The 20,816-nt window shown below is 42.8% G+C and overlaps 1 protein-coding gene across 1 annotated transcript in view; it reads left to right on the forward strand.

Annotated features, from left to right (window-relative positions):
• Positions 1 to 20,816, forward strand: part of LOC311369541 (gamma-aminobutyric acid receptor subunit gamma-3-like) — a gene marked incomplete at its 3' end in the record, with an annotated part of 72,272 nt that overhangs the window by 24,753 nt on the left and 26,703 nt on the right. Inside the window, exons 2-4 of the mRNA XM_084487768.1 lie at positions 3,676 to 3,743; positions 17,136 to 17,227; positions 18,753 to 18,884. Coding sequence (XP_084343894.1) covers positions 3,676 to 3,743; positions 17,136 to 17,227; positions 18,753 to 18,884 — 292 coding nt within the window. The remainder of the gene's footprint in view (positions 1 to 3,675; positions 3,744 to 17,135; positions 17,228 to 18,752; positions 18,885 to 20,816) is intronic.

Below are 20,816 nucleotides of genomic sequence, written 5' to 3' on the forward strand. Positions count from 1 at the left end.
CCAAAAGCGTTGCTGTTTAACCAATCGTATACGGCAAGTCTTATCTACTGGTTAGCTCCACTGGTCTGGATACTTCACCCCTTGTATTCTTCAGATTGGTCGTAGTGTTATCCAATTGCTTGCATTGATATTATTAAATGCATGCTTGGTTCCGCCCCTTGAGTTGGGCCATTTTCATTACTCGTTGCCAGACCCTACAGCTTTCTAGATGTGGGTCTGGATTTCAAGTCAGCAGCAGAAGGAAGCAGACTTGTGTTCATAATATGCATGTGTCCCCCCGTTAATATACAACGCCATGGACTGTATTATGTGTTACGTGTTTAGTTTGCGTGTGTTTAAACAGATGGGTGCGCACACACATGCGCACCAAGCATCACCCGCATTCATTCATTCTTTTAAACACTCACTCGCGGTAAAACTATGTTTTCTCACAATCAAATACTCATCAATCCTAAAAGTAATGGGCTTGTACACGATGTCTGTGTCAAGAAATGTTTGCTGTACGGTGTTTGCAGATGCATTGATTTAAAAGTATAACTTCTTACCGCTGTATCATCTTTCCCAAATCATTTAACCAACGTTACCATTTACCCTAAAATGAGATTCTGTTTTGGAAGGCATGGATATGCTTCGTTCAAGTTTATTATTGTTATTATTATTATTATTATTATTATTATTATTATTATTATTATTATTTTAATGCATGGCATAGCCTACTACAGTGTTCATTCATGCAGCCCCTATGGAATTTTTTTTTTCCACAATCTAGATGCTATTTCTATGCAGTTTCACACATATGAACAATCTTTGACATCATAATATTTAAATCAGGCGAATCGTTTGCATGTTTGTGCTGTGTATAGCCTACGTGTGTGTAAGCGTATGTTGCAGTTCCGACCTGCCATGGCACGTCAAAATAGCAACACCAACTGCGCTATCCGCTAGGGCATTTAGACCAGGTATTTTTCGGTCAGTGGTGCAATTGCTTTTTGGATCACTTAAATAGCACCAAGTATCATTTGCGCCAGAACACGCCCCTGCTTTTTGCCGACATGCCTCTCCAGGCGCAAGTGTAGTGGCGCCTGGTTGCTGCGGGGGTGCAAACTAGCAACAATACATGCGTCTGTGTAGAAAGTAAATTGCGCTGGGTGCAAGATAGGGCCCAGAGTGTGTGTGTGTGTGTGTGTGTGTGTGTGTGTGTGTGTGTGTCTGTGTGTGTGTGTGTGTGTGTGAGAGAGTGTGTGCATGCTTTCATGTGATTGAATGTGTGTTGATGTATTGTAGAGGTACAGCGTCTGCAACATGGACCTTGGGACACCGGTTCAATTCCAGCCTCGTCCCAACATTCTGTGGAATAGACTAAGGTTTACTGTGTAAGCCTGTGTTACGGGTTTACTGTGTTACAGGTTTACCGTGTTACAGGTTTACCGTGTTTCAGGTTTACCGTGTTACAGGTTTACCGTGTTACAGGTTTACCGTGTTTCAGGTTTACCATGTTACAGGTTTACCGTGTTACAGGTTTACCGTGTTACAGGTTTACTGTGCCCAACCCATGATTTGCTTGAAAAGGGCGGCTGCTGGGCTAGGCGGTGCGTGTGCTGGGAATACCTCTACAATTGCTGGTCTTTCTTTGTTTCTGCAGGCTCGGATTGAGCATTTTCGCCAAGTTATGCAACACATCAAATGCAGGAGTTGTATATGATGTGTGTGTGTGTGTGTGTGTGTGTGTGTGTAATTCTCATTAAGCAGAAATTGGGTGGATAGATTACAAGGAAGTAAACAGCTTTATTTATATTTGAATATATCCTTGCAACTCAGCATCTTCGGGGTGTGGTCTGAATCCTCGGCCCCCCAAAATCCGTAGCCTTACTCAGTTGAACCGTCGCAATGAGGCAAATCTACACTAACTGGTAACCCACTTGGTTATGTAGGCGGGAGGCTCCACCCATTAAATTGGAATGAATGAATAGAAGACCATTTATATTGGATTGCAATGGATAATGGAACATCATTTTCTGATGCTCAATGCACACCTTGATAACTCAATGAATTACAATCAGAACTAAATTATGGATATCAGCTACAGAAAGCCCCCCAGGTACCACACCAAGTGCTCACAACTTCTGCAGAACCTGTAATACAAAGTTGTTTTAAAGCCTTTGTTGAACCAGCAGAAGTTCCCTGTGATATCTGTGATGTGTCTTATCTCTTACTGCCACACCCACCTGAGCCTCACCAGAGTCACAGGCCTGAAGAGACATCGGCTGGTCGATCCTATGGACCGTCTGGAGGACAGGGTGTGTAAGAAACACGACCGACTCCTGGAGCTCTTCTGCCAGACTGAACAGGTGTGTGTCTCTCAGTTCTACACAGAGTGACCACAGGTACCATCCCAGGAATATGAAGTAAAGATGGCCCGGCTGGGGAAGATAGAAACAAGAGATAACTACAGAGGGATAAATAGCGAGGGAATATTTTTCTCTTTTTTTTTCTATTTTGGAGCCCATGTCCACTTCCTCCAGACCTTCAGATCCCTGAAGAACCCTCCACACCCCAGGAATTGGACAATGGTGGAGGTCTGTCCTCCGTGATACGTAGGGACCCTGAGGAGATCCCTGGAGGAGATCCTGAAAGTGGAGACGAGGAAGCTGTGCTGAACTGAAGAGGGTCCAGCAGTATGAACCAGATGTGACTGACGGAGCTCTACCCAGGCCCACTCTGTCTGAGGATGGGAAACAAGTATACAATGGAGGACCGAAGAAGCTCCCAGACAAGCCTAAAATATTTAAATGGGGTGAATGTGTTCTCGATCGGCAGAGCTCGCCAGAAGATCAACCGAAACATTCATGTCCTAACCCCCCCCCAGCGAGGACAGAGGAGGCACACTCTTCTGTCCATCTTGAGTGGTAAAAACTCTGCCTCTTTGATCATCTCCCCTGTCAGTCAACCAGTCTTGGACCTTTCTATTAGTATATTCCCCTGAACCATGTATGACAACCTGATAAAACATGTGTACACTTTTCTGACTTCAATGAAAATATACACAAAGTAGAATGGGGACATTTCTGTGGAATAGGAACATTCTCAGTACAAAGTGGATGATGTTCAGGATGAACTTCCTGTACCACACGTGGCAGTTCATCCAGGCTGGGACCCGGTTCTGTGAGGTCTTAATGCTCTTCTGTCCGTGTGCTGCGCCTTCGTAGAGCGCAAGAGGGACCAGAGAGCCAAGGGAGCATTTCCTGGTTGTTCAGTGTAAACATCTCGCTCTCTCTGCACTCTTATGCACGCTCTCTCTTTTTAAGCGTACCAACAGCACCTTTCAGGGTGATTGTCAGTACGTCAAAGAGAAAGAGGCTGCTTCAACCCACTAAGTGAATTGAATAACGAATGGGAGCAGAGCCGGCGCGTGCAGTGGGGCTCTTCGTTCTCTGCTCCTTTATCCTTTATCTGAAGCCCGCTCGCTGAACGCCAGCTGTTGCACGCACGCGCACATGGCCACTTGCCTGAAATGTCTGGAGTTGCTCCTTGTTGCCCTGGCAACGGTTTGCTGTTTATTTTCGTATCGCTACCACTGCATCGGCAAAGATGAAGTGAAATGAACAACTCTTTCCCTCCCTCCCTCTCTCCTCTCCTCTCTCTCCTGCCTTCTCTCTCTCCCTCCCTGTCCTACAGTGAAGCCAACTATCATCGATGTGGGTATCTATGTCAACAGCATCGGGCCTGTGTCTTCCATGGACATGGTGAGTTAAACCTCATCTCTTCCTCTCTCTGTGTCCTCCCCCGTCCCGCTTTAAATGTATCAATTCTCCCTTTGCCTCCAACATGCTCCCTTTCTGTCGCTCACTCCCTCCATATATTACTCTCTCCCTCTCTCCCCACCTCTTTCTCTCTCTCACTCCCCCATTCTGTCCGGCTCCGTCTATGTTTTTCTTCCTCTCTCTCCCGATCGCTCAATCCCTCTCCCAAGCTCTTACTCCTTCTCTCTCTCCCTATCTCTCACTCTCACACTCTCTCTCTCTTTTTCCTCTGTGGCCATCTCTCTCACAATCTGTTTCCAACAGCACAGTCATGAAGCTGTTAACTAAACCTTCAGTGTAGAATGGGGTGTGTGTGTGCACACACGCTTGTTAGCGTGGAGCCGGGGAGACAGACATGAACCTGAAGGGGAACACACTGTCAACATGAGGAGTTTTTGTTTCGGGAAAACTGCGGAAAAAAACTGCTCCGATCGTCAATTGACGTTTCCTTGGTGATTGGCTGGTTCTATTGTTAGCCCCGCCCAGTTCCAGGTACAGAAAGATGCAGCCTACTCTCAGTTCTAAAAATGAATTCAATATGTTCACCTCATTAACATCTTAATCATTGAAGGAAAACAGCTGTGGGGCAGATCAAACCATCACACCATCTCTCCTGGCTTAAAGATAGAATATGTCATTTTAGGGGGAGGCTGTGTCAGTCAAAACAATAACAGAAGTCGGAGTTCCATGACGTCGTTTACGGTTAAAAATAATCTGACGCTTCCCGGCAGTGATCATGTTCACGGACGAGGTAACGAAAGGTGTATTAAAGTTTCATTCACTTAACGTTTAATCCCATAATGTAATTTCATTGTAAGGAAATAGCCTTAACTGAGGTCAAAACAATCACACTAACAGTAACGTTTCAGCGTGTTGAACGTTGTTATAACATAATAGCACATCGCAGAAGGCTAGATTGATATTAAAATGTCACTTTTTACATATTTTGCGTATGAGATCCATTGAAGTGTTGCTGTAACATCACATGCAGAAGCTGATGAAACAGCCATGGATTACTGAACATGGATTATTTAACCCCTTTATTCTGAGACGTAAATAAGACATAATATTTATACTATAACTATATAATATCCACCTTCAGACAAAGCAAACAATGTCCTCTTTCAGTTCATACCCTATTGACCTACCCTATACCCTATTGATCTTTAGTTAACCTTCCTAATAAATACACATTCACAAAAAATAATGATGGGTTACAATGTTGACGTGACACTGAAGATGGGGGGCTTTGGCCATCACATGCCACGTGGGGGGTTGTCTATCGCAGCCACCCTTCTCTTCATCAAAGTTATCGCTCGGCTTATATTGACAATTCTTTGTCAAGTTATTTTTTCTTTTAAAATCCCCTAAACAAACGTTGTGCTCGCTGACTGTTGCCTGGCAACGTTGTTGTTCGGGGCAACACGAGAAAAAGCAATTGTGCCCCTCCCCCCCCCCCCACCCCCCACCCCTTTCTCCCCCACTGTTCCCAGTCGAAGCAGTGGGCGCCTGCACCGCTAATCACGTGAGATGATTGCGTTAGTGCAGCCAGAACAGAAGTGCTTAACAAGTCATTTAGTCACAGGAGACGGGACCACGTGTGTAAAGACAGGAGCCTGGTTCTCCGAGGTACGACGTTCCCAGGGGCCCCAGATGGCCCCCAGATGGCACATAAAGGAACGTGCCTAATGGATTGTGACGGTTGATGAATGGACTTTTTTCGGGGGGGTCATTTGTGAGTTCTGATTGAGGCTTTCTACGGGTTCAGAGGGAAACACAACGTGGACTCGTGAGATCGGGGCGGACTCGAGAATGTCACCGGAAGAGGAAAGGGAAAACCGTGTTGGCCGCTGGACGTGTGTCAGACGGCGTCAGTCCCTGACACGCGGGGAGCGCACGGCCCTGCCCATCACGGCGTTTTGCAGGTTGACACCTTGTGGAGAAGTCGTTGAAGTTGTAGAGAAATGGTGGGTGATGAGGGAGAAACAAAACGTTTAGAAAGAGAGGGTGAGATGGAGAGGGTGAGACGGAGAGGGTGTGAAAGAGGGGGCGATGGAGAGGGTGAGACGGAGAGCACTCCCCCTGCTCCTCCCCCTCTTAATACAGGGAGAGCTCCTGTTGATATTGTTCCTTGTTGGCGCATGGCCGGTCCATGTGGCTCTCTGTCCGTCTCAGACCACACCTGGCACTTAGGAGCTCTGTCCATTAGTCGTCCAGGACATTTGGCTCTTGTTGTCATCACCAGCCACACAAGTACACACACGCACGCACGCACGCACACACACACACACACACACACACACACACACACACACACACACACACACACACACACACACACAAATAACACAACCAACATCAGGGATGCATGCTTTGTTTTTGTTTTTGACTCAGGACTCTGTTCTGAAAAACTGTTCTTTTGCCAAAAATAAACAGACAAGAGATGGATGTGCTGAATAATTGAGTCCAATGTATTATGGAAAGTGTTTGGATGGATGTTTTCAGGGGGGTTCTGGTAAACGAGCCCAGAAGCCAGACACAAACAAGGCACAGTGCGTGTTTGCGTCACAAATTCAAATTTACAAAATGGAAGAGCTCCACCACACACACACACACACACACACACACACACACACACACATTGACACACACACACACACACACACACACATTGACACACACACACACACACACACACACTGACACACACACACACACACACACACACACACTGACACACACACACAAACATCTTCATTCATGCATTTATTATACATGCAAAAGAGGATGCAGATACGCTGAAAAATCCTCCCATACACACATACAAGGCAGGGCAGGCATACACACAAAAATGCACACTACTCAACAACAAACATCAAAGGCTTTGAGGCTCTCCGAAAGGCTCTCTGGTACTGGAAGAAAGAGCACAATGTTTCCTCCTCATGGCCGCCTTTCATTTGGTTTTAATATTCTTAAATCTCGTCGGGTTTTGATGGGCGCTTCAAATGTAGAACTCCCACTTAGTCTAATTGATTCTTCCAAGGGACGACCAATCCCCACAAGCAGAAATGTGGAGGGCTTGAACGAGGGGCCTGTGAGTGGGGGGACACGGCAGCACGGTTAACCAAGAGCCTAATGCCCATTCGGGGCTCTCCTACACGGGGCTTCCCTGACGGAGAGTCTGAACGCTGTCATTACCGGGAGCACATCGCAGACGAGTCCGGCAACATCTTATTTCTGAAGCCACGAAATGCGTGTTCCCAGGGCCGGATGAAGACAATGGGCTTTAAGGGCTGCAGCCCTGGGCCCCGCCCCCATATAGGGGCTATAGGGGCCTCCTTCTGGTAAATAGCCCAGGCCTCAACATTTATTAATCCGGCCCTGCACGTTCCTCAACGTCTTTCGTCGATAGACCTCTGGCTCAGATTTTTGCTGAAAATAACAAATTCAAAGTAAAAAGAATATATCACGACTACGAGGACCACGTTATGGTACCAAAATAATTTCACACCTGTGAGATTGTTGTGAAAGTGAATTAATCCATGTGAAGCCTACAGGGAGAGAGTAAATTAAGCTTGCTTGATTATGATGATATATGATTGAGAGGATATACAACACCCTGTGGGAATTAGTGTCCAGACGCTGCGTTATCCATTTCTGTTTTTTTTTTCAAACTCAACTTAGATGACAAAAACAACAAACAACATAATTTGTGGTCGTTACGAGAAAAGATTGTGCTTTGTGTAGATCAGTAGCGTAGCCAGGATTTTTCGACAGGGAGTTTTTTACATTCATTTTTTTTTATTTTGATAGGCAATTTATACAGCAATTTTAGCAAAATTAAACAACGCGTGATTTCATCACAGATCAGACGATTAATGGCAAACAATAATAGGCTACATTGATAATTGATTATACTTTATTCATCCCCAGGGGGAATTAAAGGCATCATCCATGCATGCAAGCTTTGTAATGTAATAACAAAAAAAGACCGGTCTGTGTAGCCTGAACCCAAAACATTGATTATGAAGAAGGTACTACTCAAAATAACGAAACATAACAAAACAAGTTCTGACCAAGAAGGCTAATGAGTTCAACAAACATTTCAGGGATTTTTAATTTGGTGCGCGCATGTTGAGTGAAGCGAGCGAGAGAGAGAAAGAGAGAGGGATGAACGCGGAGCTAAATCCGTCCTGGTGGCCACTGAATTGGGAGGAAGAGAGGGAGGGTTGGAGAGGGAGAGAGATGCCCAATCACCAGCCTGAATCAGCAGTGATGGGTCGAGCTGGAGAGGCTCGATCACGTCCAGAATTTTGCGAGATATGCCAGCTGCACTCATGTCTTCAGTCGCAACACAACCCACTGCCCGCTTGATTATTACCCGGTGAATATACCGAATGCAGACGGCTACAAGCTTGTGTTTTGCCTGGTCTTTATATTAATCTGCGATCAACACATTATATGTTTTGTTTTATTCATTTAACACTTTTTATTTTACGCAACAGCAGAGCTGCGACAGCCTCCAGCAAGTCGTTATGTGTGTCTGGGCTCAGAACGCTGTGGCCGCCTACATAGCTTTACCCAATCAGAATTAAGCGCAGAATATAAAAAAATGAACAAAAAGAGCATTTCTGTAAATATTTGTAATATATTGATGGGAAATGTGAAACGGTTGTCTCACATTTCTTATGTCGTCTTTAATTTTGGGAGGGGGGAGGTCCAGCTATGGGTCCTCTCATGATCAAGAGGTGCTGTAGGTAAGATTGAAGAGCTATTATTTTAGTGTAATTTGTCAGAAATTGCCTCGGCATCTGTCAGCTATATGTGAATGAAAGTATGCGTAAGAATATGACTCATATGACATATGAAATGAGTCCATTTACATTTTACCTTTACACTCCCAACAAATTTCTGACCAATCAGATTATCTTTCCCATGATTGGTTTGGGGAATACATCTGGTCTTTGGATAACAGGTGCGTGAAATGCAACACTTCTCAATTGCTGAAAAACAAAGGGAGGGAGCAAAGAGGAAGGGTTTGTTTCTTTCGTTTATATTATCTCAAAATCTTTCTCTCATTAAAGCTTTCAAATCTTAGCCATAGCACCTTTAAGCCCATCACTCTCCGACATAAGTCGTTTCTGGTTTCCTGGTTCATCCGGGGGTGTCCAGGCTGACATTTGTCCCTACTTCTTGACAGGTGAGACAGATATTTTCCCCCCAAAAGGAGTTTTTAATGAGCCCTTTTTGCAGCTCGGAGCACAATTAGGTGGAATTGCTGCAGCTTAGTCAGTAACTCAACTAGAAGGTGACATTGAGTGCTTTTTAGCGACAGGTCGGCTTATGTTAGCTACTGGTTGGCTAATGATAGAACAGTGGTTTTAAGTCAAAGTTGGTAGTCGTGAGAATGGTGAATACTTTGCTTTTTGAATCAAAGCCCATCATTTCTGGGGTTATTGTAGATTAGCCCATTCTGCCGGCGATGTGAGTTTGCCCTGCAGAAGGGTCTGGAGAAGAGCAACACATTTCTTTCTAGTTTAGATATGTTTTTGTGGTAGCCAATCACCAAGCTGGCTTTTCCCCCTGGCGCGCTATTGGCTGGTTTAACACAATGACGACAGGGAAGCGACGGCAAGCAGCCAAATGTGTACAGAGTCAATTTAACTCCGCCCGTTGAACACGCCTCTTGTGCTGAAGAAAATGACAGCAGCTTCCCCAGACCAACATGCAATCTACGATTGAGCTTGGTCTGGCAATAGCCAGGCTAGGGTTAACGTGAAGGTTTTAGGTTATAAGTACATAATATGGCAGATTTCAGTTGTGAATGAAAGTATGTTAGCTTGAAGGTTCTAACCCTTTTTATTTATTTTTCTGAAGTGAGATTAGTTAGGTACATAATACATGCATATAGTACATATAGTATAGGTAAGTAAAGGAGATTGCAAAAAGTAATTGAAGGTTTTGTAGATTGGTAGAAGATTGGTATTTCAGATGAGTCTGACCACGTAATGTTGTTGAGGTCAGAGACAGGCTTGCCATTCGGTCCGTTTCGCCAGTTATTTGCCGCTCTTTTCCGTGCTTGTATGGGTTACATGCTGCCATTCCGACATGCTGCCAGTCCGACATACCGCCAGTCCGACATGCCGCCATTCCGACATGTCCCCATTCTGACACCTTTTAGTACCGCCATTCCGTCTACCAATCAGTGGTGCCAACTTCAGGTCAACATTGGGGGATCATAAATATTTCGTTCAAATGTGTTCAACCAAAAAGTAGCCATTTCAGTATTATTTATCTGTAATTCATTTGATTAATTTCAAATTTTGGTTGTGATGATGTATGAAATAACCCATTCCATCAATTGACGACTGCATTTGACAAATGTTTAATGAGTGGCGGGGAGTGCACTTATTTAACATGCCCTGGGAATGTATAAATATTCTATGAAACTTAAAACTGGACCATTTATTTGTTAGAGTTGGATTTAAACTCAATGCAGGACCACTATTGGAGTGGATTGGACGAACATTTGAACAAAATTAATTGTTAAGAGTGCTGCGGCAGAACAAATCAAGGAATGGGCACAGTTAACTTCATATCAGCCCAAAGGCAATACAATGTGCTTTACAAAGGAGACAGGCGAGAATATAGCCTAGACCCACCCCTTTACACACAAATTCTCGAAGTGGATCAATAAAAATAAACCAACAGTTTTTGACCATAGAAGGCAAATCCGTTTAACATAGACTGTTAAACAGTATCCCCGACCTCGGAGATGATCAGGGCCCATTTTAACGAAACCTTCTTAAAGCCTTCTTAACACTACGTCATTCGTAACCTCTACTTTAAGTTCTACCTTAACATCTTGCGTGTTTCCCGAAACGTTCTTTGCTACAAATCTCTTCCATACGTCGTTTGTTGGTAAGGTTGGTCTGAAGCGCTCGTAGAACCTTCTTAGCTCTACTGTAGTGATGGTTCAGCTCCTGACGCTAGTCTCCGCCACTGTACAGTAATCTTTAGAAATCCCCGTTGCCCATGGAACTGCCACAGGCAGTGTTGTGTTTCACCAATATACAGTAGCCTACAGTACATATACGGTACAGCAGGGGAGGTCAGCTTCCCAACATTTAGAAACAGAATTGAAAAGTCCAAGTGTGAATTGGGTCAGTGGGGATTTGGGGAGAGACTGGAGTGATGGGTCGGTCGTGAACAAGCTGGTTCACAGAGCCGGCTCTTTTAACTGGGATGATGGGAGTCGGCTCCCGGCCGCGATCCAAAATATTTTTTATATAAAGTTTGCCGAGGCAGAATGACATGAAGATCTCTGCGCTACGGGTGCGCCGTGCATGCTATGCGTGTGTGCAGTGACGCACTGTCATGTGCATGCATGCAACCAATCAAGTGTGGATAGACAAGGATCATTTAAGCAAGGGCGGGGATGCGCGTTGTGCTCACATGAAATTAAAACAATCGACTACAGCAATTTATTGATATGAGAAAATGTCATACTAATAAGATGTATTGAATAATTGAAGTGATATATAGGCCTACACATACGAGTCAAAACGGGCTACATTTGGCTGAATTATAAAAGGTTTAAGTAATAAGGTAGGTAATATGAAGAGCCGTTTGGGAGCCGAAAGAGCCGGCTCTTGTTGGGTAGCTGATCCTAATGATCCGGCTCACTAAAAATAATGGAAATTCCCATGTCTTGGGCCAAAGATCCACAGCGAATGAGGGTCGGCGCCTATCCCCAATGAGGAATGTCAGTGTAAGGACACTACAGCGCATGAAACTAAGAAATAATCATATTAATTAATTAAGTACAATGATAATAGTTATGACATTTATATCAATTACCTCATGTCGGAATGGTGGGTACCGCCACTCCGACAATGGAAACAGAAATTGTCGGAGTGGTGGGACGTTTGAAAACAATGGAAGTGCCGCCACTCCGACATTTAGACGTTAATGTCGGAGTGGGGGTGTATCGGAATGGACGGTAGTCCCCACTTGTATGATTTTATTAGTTCAAATGGGGCCGACTCAGAGAGGACCGAGAGCAAAGACAGAAGTCACAAAAGATGGCGGGCTCGTTACTGAAGAGAGAACTTGTTAGTGACCTGCCACGCTTCCATTATCCTCAGCCTGGGGATAAATGTATGTCGTTCAAATCCACCAATCTAAACCTGTTCGGAGAAACAGCAATACATCAAGTATGTCAAGGGTCCGTCTAACAAAAACAAAATGGTTAACAATTGTTTACTTCTCAGTGGAAGTTGTGACAAGTTAAGATATTAAAGGTTAAGGTATTAAAATGTGTACATTTTAATTATAAATGTGAATTATATTTAGTATATACAGTTTGTTGTACAAGATAATCATGACCAATGAATCCTGCTTTAAAGTGTGCACACATCCAAAAAATAAAAAGACAACAAAAAAGATTTTTAAAAGTGTCACGCCGTCCACTTCTGCCAACTAGTGGGGGTCAGTCTCATCATCCATTCATCTCCCAAGCTCTACACTTGGGAGTGGTGATCGACAACAGAATGGACTGGAAATCTAACACTGAGGCTGTGTACAAGAAGGGGATGAGCAGACTGTATTTCCTGAGGAAGCTTAGATCCTTCGAAGTGTGCAGCAAGATGTTGGAGATCTTCTACCAGTCTGTTGTTTCCAGCACCATTTTCTTTGCTGCTGTGTGTTGGGGCAGCAGCATCAGAGCCAGCGACACCAACAGACTTGATCAAATGATCAAGAAGGCTGGCTCTGTACCTGGTCTCAGGCTGGAGTCTTTTGAGTCCGTGGTGGAGAGGAGAACGCTGGAACAAACTGTTAGCCATCATAGACAATGATCAGCACCCTCTCCATCACACAGTGGTCAGACAGCGGAGCGCCTTCTCTCACAGGCTGCTCCAGCTCCGCGGTCCAAGGGACAGATACAGGAAACTGTACAATAACAGCTAAAACTCTGGTCATAATAATAAAAATAATACAGTCTCAAAGCACCTTATATGTTTTATCTGTTCATTTGCACCTTATATTTCTACTTTCTACTTTGCACTACAATTATACTGCTTATTTATACATTTTTTATATTACATTTTATATTGCTTAATTTTTCTATATATATATATGTCAAGGTTGTTTCTTGACATATGTGTTAATAATATAATAAACATGTTCATTGTGAGAGGACTTTTAAAAGCACTTATAAGAAATGTGTTAACTATTTATTGATTGCTTAATAACATTAAAGACCGGGTAAACCAAAAATAATTATGGGTTTTGAGTTTATAATACCACAGGAAAATATATTATTAACCACCCTGCAAAATTTGAAGGACTAAAAAAATCGCGAAGTATATAAAATTATGCTTCAAAGTTGATGAAAAATGAGCAGTAATCCCTGGCTCAGGACGGTGGGGGCGTGTGCGCTGCAGGCCAGGAAACCACGCCCATCACCGGAGAGGTCCAACGGGCAAGCTAGCTGCAAACTGACAATTCAAATCAGACTCGTGAGCGGTAAAACCATAGACGGGTGAAACCACAGAATGCTAGTGCGCGGTTAATGTATTTATACCTAGAGGGCAGCAGGGGGCGGGTTTATGTGAGTAAGACCGCTTTACGTAACGCGGTCCTCGATGTAGACCCGCCCATTTTAAACCTGCACACAGAACATTCTCTGAGGCCTAGCTCCTCAAGGAAATGATGAATGGGAAAAATATTTTTTACATGTTTTGAGGGACACATTTAAGGCCTAATTAATATGATAAGAAGAAAAATACTGAATTTGGTTTACCCGGTCTTTAATACAATTCTTGAGTTTCAGAGCAAATCTCATTGTGTGTGTTTGTGAGTGTATGTGTGTCTGCGCTCACATGTTCAGTGTTAAAATATGTAGTATATATATTTTTTACAGTCTGAGTATGACTTGTATGATCTGTTTTGTGCCTCATCAGATCCTTTAAATGCTTTTATTTTGAAGATAATTGTAAAACTAGAAGTTCTGTTTATGACAGTGGCTGATGGCTTGCTGCCCATGCTTGACGAAGTGTTTGACAAAGGTTTGGAGAACATGTCGGAATCGTCAGCATCCCAAACAAGGTCTGAAAAAAAACGACTGACAGAGGAAGAGGTCCGGACTGGAGGACGACTTTTCTGGTAAGTTTAAGAATGGAATGCTACGGTAACGTTAGCTGGTTCTAGCTAGCTAGTTGTTTGCTAGTGAACTTTTTTGCCTTACATTACTTTCTTTCAGAGGCTTTGGCGTGCTCAATTTTTTGAGCTAATGTTTAGCTTATGCTATCATATGAAACAAGGTAACCAAACATATCTAACACTAACAATTGTCTCATGCTAGCTTGTCAGGGAGGGGCCAAGTAATGCTCCCAAATCTGTCTAGTCCACGATACAGATTAAAATTAATCCTAAATTGTTATTTCTGTGCTGACCCCAGGTGCTGCCCAAATATCAATTATCTGAATGTAAGTCAATAATATTTTTTTTCAAAAATGTTCACCATTACAGAGTAGATATACTTTGTTACATAGATATGTGTACACTGTGTGTCTGGAACTTCAGGGACACCTTCCTTGTAGTGAACTGCACCCCCTTTTGCTGAATCCATGTCTAAACGGCTTAATTGCTTATTGTAACCTGTCTGCTAACTGTCTATTGTGGTCAATGTTCTTTGTGTTTCTTTATACAGTAACAGCCAGAAGAATCCTCAACCATCCCCTGAGGCCATGGAGAAGGCGGACTCGGATTTGTCTGAGTCGAGTCCATTGTCTTCTGAATTTTTACAATTACATAATTGTTATGTGATTTTCTTTTTAAGTTTTTAAAAGTAAAATAAATATATTTTTTTCAAAAGAGCTATCTTAAAGTGTGTTTTTGTGCTTCACCACTATAACATTGTATTTGCAGTATATGTCTTCTTTTTTATTCACATTTTATAAACCTTGATAACATATAGTACTCATCAAAGGTTTAACAATGACATAATAGGTTAACTATAAGAAACTCAATGCAGCTGCTTCTGTCTTGGTCTTTTGTACGTATAGTGGTTTGGGTTCTCGGTTCCAAACCCCCAGCTCCCCCTATGCATACACCCTACTATGTGAGGCCCAACCCTAACCCTGTATCTGAACTGAACTGAAAGGGAGTCAGTGTAAGTTGCTTTGGATAAATGCGTCCTTTAAAGTGTTACGTTCTGCGTGGGGGCGATTCCGTTTTACAGCAGAGGAAGGAGGTAGAAAGTGTTGGATAACATCAGGTGCTAGAAGCTGTGTGAAGGGGGATACTTCCAGTCCTTGAGGCCCGCTGGGTGGATTTAAAAAGAAGCCAAAATGGCAGCCGTGTCATCCGTCCCCCAGGTGTAAACCGGTCGCCTTTAAAGGTCGGAGGTTTAAGAATGAGGGGGTTGAGCCACTAAAGTGGCTTTTGGACTTGAGGAACATGATAAATTAATGAAGAACCATTTAGTAATTTCATCAAAGGCCATTTGCAGTGACTTTCAAATAGGCTACATGCAGTGGTGTATAGTAACAAAGTAGAAATACTTCTTTACTGTACTTAAGTAGTTTTTTTTCGGGATTTGTACTTTACTTGAGTATTTACATTTCTAGCCACCACTTTTGCTCCGCTACTTTTCCCCTTTGCATCTTCATTACTCGTTACAAAATAAAAGCTGAAGAAATTAGAAATGTCATGACGTTTGGACGTGGGAACAGCAGGTTTGGCCAATCGATGGTGGTCCATTGGTAACGTTGGTCAACCCACCACGGTTATATTTCGTTTAGACTCACGGCAAGTGTTGCCAATAACGTTAGTATTAAGGGGTGGGAGATGGGCACCTGTCCAATAGTAATTAGGGGCGAGAGTGGGCCATTAGACCTGTCACTCAAACCTCTGCGCCAGTTGTAAGGAGATTTGATTGAAGTTCTGAATTTAAAATCATTTTATGCATGAATATTTCTTCATGTACTAAACATACATTTTCTGTGGCTGTGACCCTGCACACACAAGCGTGTGCGTGTGTGTGTGTGTGTGCATGTGTGTAAGATGGCTAAATGGTTAATATTGCTAGCACATATTGCTAGTCACATCATCGAATGTAATAAAAGTTCAAATTAAAATTCAAACGATGTCAACTAAAAACGGGGTCGTGACTTTTACTTTTACCAGAATCATTTTCTGGCGTGGCTTCCGGGTACTTCTTCCACCACTGGCTACATGTCAGTTTGGAGGAGAAAGGGGTTAGGCTTCTGGCTCAAGGTAGTGCTGTGGACATTGGGGATTAGACCTAGTCATTTAGCTATCTCGCTATCATCTTCCTCCTTCTCTCATATCTCTCATTTCTCTATCCATCCACCCCGCGCTGCCTGTCTGTGTTCAACGATTGCTATTTCTCCGCCTCTGTTGCACGCCGTGTTTCTGTACATTTGTTCTACTACAAGAAGTGTGTTGCATGTCTGAACAATGTTTAGTCTTACTGTAACTATCCCTCCTTCTGAATCCGCTAGGTTGGCCGTCGCACTATAGCCAACAGACAGGCGTTTCTACTCGGTCGAGTGCATCCAACTAATATAAACATGAGTTTAGAAATGAAGAAAGCCGTTGGTGTTCGGATTCGGTTGATTTTAGAACATCAAACAAAGCTGTGACGCGTCCAACAGAATTGGACACGTTTCGAGAGGTCAGCGTCAACAGGGGTCAAAGTTGGAATTGCTGGACATTTGAACACAACATGAAATCTAGGCAGCCCGCTACGCCCCGAGTAGCTCATAGCTACCAGCTCGTAGCTACCAGCTCATAGCTACCAGCTCATAGCTACCCAGCTCATAGCTACCCAGCTCGTAGCTACCCAGCTCGTAGCTACCAGCTCGTAGCTACCCAGCTCGTAGCTACCAGCTCGTAGCTACCCGGCTCATAGCTACCCGGCTCATAGCTACCAGCTCATAGCTACCCGGCTCATAGCTACCAGCTCATAGCTACCCGGCTCATAGCTACCCGGCTCGTAGCTACCCAGCTCGTAGCTACCCAGCTCGTAGCTACCCAGCTCGTAGCTACCAGCTCGTAGCTACCAGCTCATAGCTACCCGGGGCGTAGCGGCTTCAGTCTTCACGGCTCTAGTCTTTCGGTTCAACTTCTCTCCCTATCTTTCTTAGACAATATACTGGACAGAAATCACCCTGTCATCCTTTCCTCCAGCGACGTTAAACACATATCTCCTGTGTAACTACTCTTTCTCCTACCCTTCCCTCTGATGTCAACCACCTCCCCCCCCCATTTTGTTTGCCATCTTTCTCTCTCTCTGTCTGCTCACAGGAGTACCAGATTGACATCATATTTGCCCAGTCATGGGTGGACACCCGTCTGCAGTACAACAGCAGCACCATGAGCATCCTCACCCTCAACAGGTGCTCAGCTCCTGAAAAAACATATCGTTTATATTCTAATCCGTTTAGCCTGTCAGTGTGTTTACATACACACAAACCCTGGTTGTAACACGCTATGTTAGTGGCCATGAAAACATGGTGATGGACCCCATCTTCACGTATTTTTGGGTCTAAATTACAAATGCTGACATTTATTTTTGAAATTGGTCCAATATTGAGTGAGAGCACTTCAGCCTTTGCAGCCAAATGGCTGTAATGTAACCTATGGGCCAATAGCAGCGTTGGGCTTTGGTGGTATTACGGTAACCCAGGGATTTAGAGTTCTCAAGGGTATGATTTTGACTGTTTGGCGGCTAGCCTAGGTTGATTTCCACTGCGTTCAACAAGTAACAATAATGACCACTCTAAAGTGGGGAGTAAAAACTTACAGAGTATTCTTCCCTAAACAGTGGCAAAACTAAAAGGCAATCAAACCGGATACATGTCAGGTTTAAAAATGTTAAAGGTTGTATCAGCGATGTTAGTCCAAAACATAAATAATCACATTTATCAGATATTTAGTATTCCAACCAATCACCGACAAGGGGGTGGGTGTTGCTCTGCGTTCATAATAGTTTTTACTGGATGAAGGAAACACTGAAGGGAGGGGCGAGCTGGCTCTGTTTGTTTGGGATCTCGCTTCAAATACCAACAGAAGTGACGTCACCCAACATCACTGACACAACCTTTAACAATGGAAATACCATTAAAAATGCTGTTTGGAAGTGTATCCCACTAACTCAGAAAAGCTCTGAACTCTGAGAAGCCAGTAGAGTTCTAGTGCAGCTGTGAAGAAGATATACTATATATTTTAAATGTAAAGATTAAATGATGGTTCCTATCTATAAACTACTCTATGGACCTCATGTATTTTAAACCCAGTAAGACTTTTTTGCACATTGCATATTTGACACACTGATTTGTAGGCTTGACAATCTCATACCAATAAACACATACAAAGTGAAATGGAAGGTATTGAAAACTAATTATATAGTATAGTAGTAGTAGTATAATCTACGTCCTCTGATAACGATAATAACAATCAGCCTAGTACTTACTAGGGTGATTGTTACTGACAACATTATGAAAAGGGTCCCTGCAGAGAAATACAGCTTTTTCTATACTTGTGTTAAATGTTAAGAAAAAAGCTTTTATCTTTTTATCCTATCCATTGGTGACATCTAAAGTGAGAGTCCACCCAGAGGAATGACTAGTAATCAGCCTCACATCTGATGGTACAATCAGGGTCCTTGAAATAAAAACGGCAGCAATTAAAGGAAGCAAGGAAGCAATTTTGATATAACATATATATACATATATATGAACTTCAGAACTTCAGATAAAATACACTGGGAGTAAAGCAAGTGGTTTCATTTGACCTTAAGAGAAAATGTTTAATCTGGGGGCAAAACCTAGACCAAAAAATGTACCATAAATGCAAAAACAGAAGCAAACCTGTTGAGTGTGTTAAATGAACTGATGGTCGTTTCTCGGCGTCTCCACACAGCAACATGGTGGGCTTGATCTGGCTCCCTGACACCATCTTCAGGAACTCCAAAAACGCAGACTCCCACTGGATAACGACACCCAACCAGCTGCTGCGGATCTGGAACAACGGAAAGATCCTCTACACTCTGAGGTACAAAATATAACACTGATAAAAAACGAGAATAACATTTAAATAAAAATAAAGATAAAACATGCTTTTATTTGCATAATTCATCCAGATGTAGAAAGGGTACAAAGGGTTTGGAGCTTACACCAGTGATACAACGGCTCATTAGAACAGGTTGCTTTGGCTGAGCTAACTACATGCCATGCTCTTTACAAATAGGTGTAAACTTAAAAGTTACCCTGATATTGTAGTAAATGGGCAAAAAATAAAACACGTAGAACAATTTAAATACCTGGGGGTAACGTTAGATTCAACACTTAGTTTTAAAGGGCATGTCAAAAAGCTGAGTAACACGTTGAAATATAATTTAGCTAATTTCAGATACATAAGAAATTCTCTCACCCTTGAGGCATCAAGTACATATTTAAATGCAATGATTAAGCCCCATTTTTTGTACTGTGTTACATCCTGGTCTCAGGCATGTAAAACAGTTACAAAACCACTAGAGTTATTGTACAAAAGTAGTCTTAAGATCCATGCCAAAAAACCACGGCATTACCATCATTGCCATGTACTTGCCAAATATGATATTTTGAGCTTTGAAAACTTGATTATACACTCAAATGTTTGTCTACTTCACAAAATTATTCATAATGCTTATGCCCCCCCTCTGAAAAAGTTTGTGACACTCTGCTCTGAAAACACAGTACGTCTAACTAGATCTGCTACGAGGGGTGAGTGTAGTATTCCTCAACGTAGAACTCAGTTTGGCAGCTCTTCTTTTTCATGTGTGGCCATGGGTCAGTGGAATGTCCTTCCCACAGAACTTATTCTATGTACAAATCCTCACACATTCTCATGCTTGTCAAAGCGCTGGTTACTAAGTAAGCAAGTTTGCACACATTGTTGAGTATTATGTGAGTGTGTGTATGTGTCTGGCTATGAGTGTGGTTGAGGATGAGTATGATTGTTATCTGTGTATTGTATGTGTATGTGTTTGAATGTGTGATGAGAGTGAGAGAGAGTGTATGTGTTGTTGGTCTCTATTGTGCACTTTATGATTTAGCGCTCCTGTTTCCGTGCTTTTATTAGTACATTCTGTCAATTTTTTAAATATTATGGTTATTATGTCTTATTTCAATTAATCTTAATATTGTATCTGTTTAGCACTTTACCTGCCCAGGGACTACAGGCGGAAATTAGCAATTGTTGCTATAACCTGGCTCAAAGCATCTCTTCTTGTTTTACAAGATTAATGTTTTTTGTGCATTGTCCCTGTTTTAAATAAATAAATTCAATCAATCAATCAATCATTGCCTTCAGCTGCAGAAATACCGACAAACGACAAAAAGAAGGTTGAAACCAGGATTTGTATTAGTGAATTCAAAAGGTAGAGAAAAATGACAAAAAAAGAATGCAATGGTTTATTATATTTATTTCAGACCTTCATTTGTAACTGTATCTATGATTGTAACTATAAAAAAGGGTTGAGGTTAGCAAGGTATTTGATTGACCTTTTTTGTGTTTATTTATTAACTCATGTTTCAGGCTTTATAAAAAAAAACGAATCCATAAAAAATAAATGAGACCTTCAAAAGGGAAACTTCCGAACTTCACCGGCTTAAAGGGGAAATGAAGCAGGAACCACAGAAGAGTTGATGTTGCTTTTCCTTACACTTGAATGCACCTTGGGATAAGAGGAAACATTTATAAAGTTAGTCAGGTGCAGGAGTGCGTGCCTTTCAAGGTCATTCCTGTGTTTCTTGTGGGTCAGCGTCGGCATTAGACTGTGTGTGTGTGTCTGTGTGAGTATGTATCATCTTGTGTGAATGCGTTTGTCACGTGTCCCACTGGTGGACAGCTGGCAACGGATTCCCCCGGTCACATGTCGCTGAGCGGAGCGTTTCTGCTCCGGTCCCGTTCGTCATCGGGGAGCGTACATCGGAAGACGGACGC

Source organism: Micromesistius poutassou (assembly GCF_964030765.1).
Source record: "Micromesistius poutassou genome assembly, chromosome: 24".
NCBI classification, from domain to species: domain Eukaryota; kingdom Metazoa; phylum Chordata; class Actinopteri; order Gadiformes; family Gadidae; genus Micromesistius; species Micromesistius poutassou.